This window comes from Halyomorpha halys, unplaced genomic scaffold (genome assembly GCF_000696795.3).
Source record: "Halyomorpha halys isolate HHAL.00 unplaced genomic scaffold, Hhal_1.1 Scaffold727.1, whole genome shotgun sequence".
In the NCBI taxonomy this organism is placed as follows: Eukaryota; Metazoa; Arthropoda; class Insecta; order Hemiptera; family Pentatomidae; genus Halyomorpha; species Halyomorpha halys.
The window spans coordinates 52,025-59,614 of record NW_027107768.1 but is presented as its reverse complement, the minus strand read 5'-3'; the positions used below and the strand labels follow the sequence as shown (position 1 = coordinate 59,614).

The 7,590-nt window shown below is 32.1% G+C and overlaps 1 protein-coding gene across 5 annotated transcripts in view; it reads left to right on the top strand.

Moving 5' to 3' along the window:
* LOC106685731 (neurofibromin) overlaps positions 1 to 7,590 on the top strand; it is a gene marked incomplete at its 5' end in the record, with an annotated part of 167,063 nt that overhangs the window by 114,540 nt on the left and 44,933 nt on the right. For all 5 annotated transcript variants that reach the window (XM_067046112.1, XM_067046110.1, XM_067046111.1 and 2 more), the window contains 3 exon segments: positions 3,308 to 3,501; positions 3,594 to 3,777; positions 4,113 to 4,299. In XM_067046112.1, coding sequence (XP_066902213.1) covers positions 3,308 to 3,501; positions 3,594 to 3,777; positions 4,113 to 4,299 — 565 coding nt within the window.

Here is a 7,590-nt window from a genome sequence, read left to right as displayed (position 1 = left end):
GGTTCAAATGAAAAGCTTTAATATTTAACAGATAGGAGAATTTTATTTAAATGTTATAACATATTAGACTCTTAATTTCAGGGCTGGTTTCTAGGCAATTAGAACATACATTCGGCTACTAATGACACTTAATTAAATTATTTATTAGTTATCTTTATAAATCTGCTTCAATTCTATTTTGAGAAACACTAACCAATTACACAATCTTCCTTTGATGATTGTTGAAACCAGGAGTCCTTTATTCTTCTTGGTTGACTCTTTGATGTCTTCTTTTTTCAAGATGTCTCCCACTGAGAGTAGCTTAGGGATCTTCCGGACATCCTGCCTCTAGGCGATGTCCCGCCATCTCCCGCCTAAGCAACGAATGATGCCAAAAACCAAAACTTTCCTTCCCTTCTATCTCAACATCTCAACCTCTCAACATCGATTGTAACACTACGGTTTTGAGTTTTTTCCTATGATTTCCTTTATGAATAATTTTCTTTAATACTTATTCTTAACTTCTATTTTTTCTAAAATGTATTGTAATTTCAATTATGATGAAAAATTAAAATAAAGTTTTTAAAATATTTGAATCTGCTCAACATGGCTGCGATTCAACGGAATTTTGAAACGACCCGCCCTGCCATCTTGGCTTTGAACAATATCTTTTGTAACTGTATATTTTTCTGATGAAAATTGGTTAGCTTGCTTTTTATGTTTAATACTACAATATTCAACATTGATACATAAAATAGAAACATAACTAAAATAATTTATATATAAAAATAACTATTTACTCATAAAAGAGGATATTACAATTTATAGCTAAGTTTATCATAGTAACCAAGATAAACGAACAAAAAAGATAAACTTAGCTACATATATTATCGTGATCAAGGTTGCTGAGTGGTGATAGCATAAATCACAAACAGTCAAGAAAAATCAAGATTCATAAAAGTAAGAAAGTACCCAGTCAAAGATCTCTTTTTTAATTTGCTTTGTGACTGGTATATTTATTAGTTTTTCTGGTAAACGATTGAACAAATATGGTACCACATAGTTTGAAGTGCGTTTCCCAAATCTATTGTTAAATAGTTGTTCGATAAATTTATATATTTTTTTCCTATTATTTAGTAAATAAATATTTTCTTGTATGAATTAATTATTATTTATGAATTCGAGAATAATTTTGTAAAAGTAAAATAGTTTAGGTGGTAGAGTTGCAGCCATCTGAAAATTGTCTGCTTTATTACAGCTGTGCATCATCCTTTTAAAAGTTCAATGCTATAGATATTCAAATTTTGGTAAATGACTATCAGCACTGGCTCCATAGCATTCGATCCCATATCTTAATATTGATTGAAATAATGCTTTGTACACCATTATCATGGCTTCCCTATTAAGTAAAACTTGGAAGTAATAAATTTTGTCTGATTATACTCATAATCTCTTTAAGACATTTACTATCATGATTCCCAAGAAAAAGCATTATGTAAAGTAACACCTAAATATTTATATTTGTCCACAACATTTAATGTTTTACAATAACATATTTTTTGTTCTATTATTATTGTTGGTGAGACAGTCACAGTCATGGAATTTGAATTATTTTTTGTACACAACCATGTATGCCTCGTTAGTTGGCAAGAGATCATATGGGTGAATGATTTTAAGTCTGTGGACACACAATGATGTAGGATGGTATAACCGCAAAGTTTGATTTATCCTAAGTTATGCATTTATCATTTATACTTGCCCACGCTCAGCGGAGAAGGGGGTGAGTTAAAGGGAAAAAAATATATATAATCACAAAAGGAAAAAAAAAAAAAATCAATAAAGAATAAATTGCTCCTGGGCCAATAATAATTTTCCTTTAGCCTCCATAATGTTTTGTATGAACCTAGGTGACCTGATATGGGGCTGTCATGATAGTCCATGAGAAGGTCTCTTCTCTTTGATTTGGGGACCACAATCTTCCAGGGTCTGTCTTCCCTGAGAATGTCGTTCCTGTCAACCACTCTCTTCATGAGGACATCATTGTCTATGGTCCACTCTGGATAGGACTCTGGCTGCTTCACAATTTTTGAGATCATACCGCTGTATTATCCATCTGGTTTATGACCATCATTCCTCATAGCGATGTCTGCTATTTCCCCAGCATCTTCCAAAGACCTAGAAAGAGCATCAGCTATTTTATGAAGTTTTCCAGGTCTATGTTTAATGGAAAAATGATATTGCTGCAATTTCACAGACCATCGTGCGAGTCGACCATTTGGTTCTTTTAAGCTATGAATCCACTTCAAAGCCATGTGATCTGTTACGACCGTAAACTCCATTCCTTCTAAATATGGTATAAATTTTTCAATAGCCCATATTACTGCCAGACATTCCAACTCAGTTGTTGAGTACTTCTTCTCGGTGGCTGTCAATCCTTGGCTTGCATAAGCAATAGGTTTTTCTCCATCAAGTCTGACTTGGAATAGAATTGCTCCCAGTCCCGAATTAGATACGTCCATTTGTAATACAAACGGAAGATTGAAATCTGGACAGGTTAAGAGTGGTGTTGACACCAGTATCTCCTTAATGTCATTAAATGCTTTTTCCTGACGTTCTCCCCAGTTCCATTTAATTCTCTTTTTCGTGAGTTCAGTCAATGGTGAAATGACCGATGCAAAATTCGGTACAAACCTTCTATACCAGGAATCTATTCCAATGAACCTGCGAACTCCTTTCACATTATTGGGTTTTGGGTAGTTCATTATTGCCGATACCTTCTCTGGATCTACCTGAAGTCCTTCTGCACTAACTACGTAGCCAAGGTATTTCAGTTCTTTTTGACAAAAGAGGGATTTATCCCAGTTAATAATGAGGTTGGCCTCAGCGAGGCATCGTAAAACTTCTTCCAATATCTGCAATTAGTAGGCTGATTTAATATCTATAGTAGATAAATACTTGGCCCCTTTTAGCTTATCCAGTGTGTCGCTTATATAGGGTAACGAGTAAGCGTCCCGTTTCGTAACTTTGTTCAGTTGTCGGTAGTCAACGCAAAACCTGTGTGATCCATCAGACTTCTTGTCTACGCAGATATAGCCAGTGGTTTTATCTCACCATGACAACCGTAACACCCTTTGTCTACGCAGATATCGCTATTGTTTTTGTTTCACCATGGAAACCTTAACAATGGTTAAATTCGAGTTTCTCTTTGTCTGTGAATTTTAAGATGTATAGTTATAATATTTTATAATTTAATAAATATAGTTAAAATATTTGATTTTTTTAAAATTTCTTATTTAGTTATTGTGTTATGTAATCATGTGATTTACAGAATCAAGGTAAAGCTGGCCATGAAATACAAAGTTCTACTTTGGAACTTATTAATGGTCTTGTAAGCCTTGTTCATCAACCTACAATGCCTGATATTGCTCATGAAGCTATGGAAGCTCTTCTTGTTCTTCATCAGCCTGAAAAGATTGAAGTTTGGAACCCTGAAGCACCTATTAATACATTTTGGGATGTGAGGTAACCCTATTTATGTAGCCATTACTTTAATTATTCATTTATTCTTTTGTTTTTTGTGTAAAACCATTTTTTACGATGTGTAAATTTATCAGTTCACAGGTGCTTTTTTCTATATCTCAAAAATTAATTCAACACCAAATTGTGAATTATACTGATATATTAAAGTGGCTTAGAGAAATTCTGGTATGTAGGAATGAATTTTTATCTCATCATAAAGATTATGCAAATGTTGGAAGTCATATTGCCATTTGTAAACAGGCTCATATCAAACTTGAGGTAATTTTACTTCTTGTGTGTGATAAGTATAACTTGTGTTAACTAATGTATAATCTCATTTGTTATTAATCACTAGTCAATTTTTTAAAAATTGTTTTGTTGATACAGCAATGATCGATTAAATATGGTTGTTAATTTTGTCATGTAGTTCAATTTAAAAGGTGTTATACTATTAGTACCCCTTTTGAAATAATCACGAATTGATAAGATTTTTTTAAAAAGTTGGAAAACAAGTTATATCTGTCTATCTGGATCTAAAATACTATATAACTAATTTTTTAAAAAGTTATAACTGTCTACTAGGATCTAAAATTCTATATAACTAATTTTTTCAGGTTGTGTTCTTTATGTATTTATGGAGCATTGATATTGAAGCTGTTCTTATAGCAATGAGTTGCTTTTGTCTTTTATGTGAAGAAGCAGACATACGATGTACTACTGAAGAAGTTACTGTCACAACTTTATTGCCTAATTACCATTTGTATCAAGACTTAGCTCAAGCATCTACTATACTTACTACAGGTAGTAGTCATGTTATTGAATTATTTAGAGGTACATCTTAGTCTCAGTGTTTTTATATTTTTTAAAAATATGATATTAACTGCTAATAATTGTTTATAATTCCCCAAAAAATCAGTTTGCAGTCAGCAGATAAAACACAAATAAACAAAATATTATTTATTTGTGCCGTTGTTTTGACCTGATTTTCAGGTCTTTGTCAGGGCTATAAAAACAAAAAAGTGATAACAAACGTTATTCAGAGAAAAAATTAAAATAAAATAAATAATAGACTAACAAATTTGGAAATATACATAACAATGAAATGAAAATATAAACTAGTTGATTAATAACTATGGAATTAGACAGTAGTATATTGATGACATTATTATTTATATACATATAATTGTGAGTAACAAACCTATATTGATGAGTAAAATTTAATGTTTTAAAATTAAAACAGTTTAGCCAGAATTTTCTGCCTATAACTATAAATTCTTTCTCTTGTATCTTATACTTTTTACTTTCTTCATTTCCTATTCTCCATATTTCTTCTTCTCCCTAGTTCTTTTTTAAAATATTGTTTTTACAGACACTCTATTCTTAATTTAACTAATTTTTTTGTACTCATTTATATAACTAAAAGGTTTATAATTTTTTTACTCATCAATATAGCTTTCTTACTCACTGTATCAGATATTTATTACTCACATTTATATGTATATAAATAATAATGTTATCAATCTACTACTGTCTAAGTCCATAGTTATTAATCAACTAGTTTATATTTTAATTATATTGTTATGTATATTTCCAAATTTGTTAGTCTATTATTTTTATTTTTTCTCTGAGTAACATTTGTTATCACTTTTTTGTTTTTATAGCCCTGATGATTTCAAATATGTGTGCGACCAACTCATGAGAAGACTTGATGACCATCACCTGAAGCAGCTGTACAGGAAGAGGAAACAAAATCCCAGGGAAACGCTTCAACAGTTTAGTGCCGAGATTTCTCGACTGGTAAGGCTGGCGTATGCAGAGGTTCCAGAGGACGTCCTGGATACTGGCTTTTGATGTTTTTACTGATGGAGCCTGTGATTTGGACCTTCAACAAAGCCTGAAACTATCGAGACCGAAAACCATTGGTGAAACCTTAGCGAGAACTCTTGAGTTTAAAGCAGTCAAGAAAAGCTTGCAAAAGGGTTGACAACAACTGCAACAGACTGGAGTTTGGCAGGATCAGGATCATTGGGACGAAAACAAAACCAACAGCTTAAAAGAGAATCTTGATAACAATAAAGAAGTTGGAGGAGGCCGTGGTGGGCCAGCAAGATGTAAGCTGAAGATTACACAACTTCAATGTGGAGAAAACAGCCTGATTATTGAAGGTTTAGAGTAATAATTCAGTGTCAAACATCGATAAAGGTCGATTTCACATAAATGCCAATGCTCTTTCAAGAAGACCCTGTAGAATGGACTGTAAACACTGCAGTAGAGCTGAAAGGAAAGAATTGGTATAATGCATAAAGACTGTCATCCAGCCTACAGACAAATGGACATATTCTGAAATTAGAGAAGACCAGCTCAAGAACAAGGATATTGGACCAACTCTGAGGTTCAAGGAAGGAGGATGCCGCTCAGAGTGGAAAGAATTTTGGAGAAAAGCCAGGCTTTAAAGTGTTATTGGGCTCAGAGGGATTCTCTGGTCATAGAAAAAGGATTGTACAGACCCATTGAGATGGTATGGTCGAGATTTTTCTTAGAACATTGGTGAGTCATCTAAGAGTACTTGTTAATGAACATCAGAATTTTCGGGATGAATAATTACCATTGATCCTGATGGCTTATTAATCTACCTCCATGAAACAACTGGCCAGACCCCTGCTAGTATTCAGTTGGGAAGAGAAATTCGCCTACCCAGCGATCTACTCTTTGGAAACCCAGAGGAACAGTCAGAAATCAATGACTATGCCGAAGAGCTACGATGGTCATGGGTGCGGTCAGCATATAAACGAAAACTTATTTCTTTGTTCCGACATTTCGACCTGAATTTCAGGTCTTCATCAGGGCTAAAAAAGAAATAACAACCATCACTCAGAGAAACATGGAAATAAAGGAAAATAATAAACAAACAACTTTGGAAATATACAAAACGATGAATTAAGTAAAAAGTAGTTGATTAATAACAGTAGAAGTAGATAGTAGTAGATTGATAACAATAGAAGATGAAATATAATATTATAGAAGTAAGAATTATACAAAATAAATTAAAAAACAGAAAGTGTCGAAGAAATGAACTTAACGAAAGGTGCGGCAGAAAATGTGAACGATGAGTAATAGATTTAAGATAATAAGATATGTAAGTAGTGTCTAAAATATGAAGAAGATGGTCAGGGTTGCAGTCAAAAATAAGAAAAAAATATTTTTTAACTATTTGATGTCCGACATTTCCCCCCACTTTGCAGGGCTTCATCTGGGCTGTTCAATGCGATAGGTCAAACAAGAAAAAAGAAACAAGAAAAAAGAAACAACAAACAGGAAAAACAATTTAAATCAACATAATGAAATGTATGAAATAAAAATGAAACATGTGATACAGTGGGCAAGAAAGTTTTATAGATGAGTAAAAAAGATTTTTTATACTTATATAGATGAGTAAAAAAATAAGCTAAAATAAGTATAGAGTGTCTGGAAAATAATATGAAAAAGGAATGAACAAGGGAGAAGAAATATAGAGAATGGGAAATAAAGAAAGTAAGAAATATTAGATACAAGAGGAAAACCTACTTGCTCAAGCAGAGAATCTGACTAGAGTGGTTGAGTTTTAGCTTCACTGATAGAGAGCAGGCAAAAAAAAGTTAGATCAGCCGGAAATTGTGACCACCAAGAAAGACCATTAAGATAAAATAGGGAATTAGAAAGGAAATAAAATTAAAGTCAAAGAGTAAAATGACATTAAAAAAAAACATTAAAAATTACATATAAAGTGAGAAATAAAATGTTATGTTAATGATTTTACTCTTTAACTTTAATTTCATTTCATTTTTTCTTTCCTATTTTGTGTTATATCTAATATTTCTTACTTTCTTTATTTCCCATTCTCCATATTTATTCTCCCTTGTTCATTCCTTTTTCATATTATTTTCCAGACACTCTATATTTATTTTAGCTTATTTTTTTATTCATTTATATAACTGTAAAAAATCATTTTACTCTTCTATATAACTGTAAAAAAAAATTTTTACTTAGAGAGAAAAGAGAAATACTTTATTCATCTATGCTGTCTAAATACATTAGGTTGCTATCTCACACAGC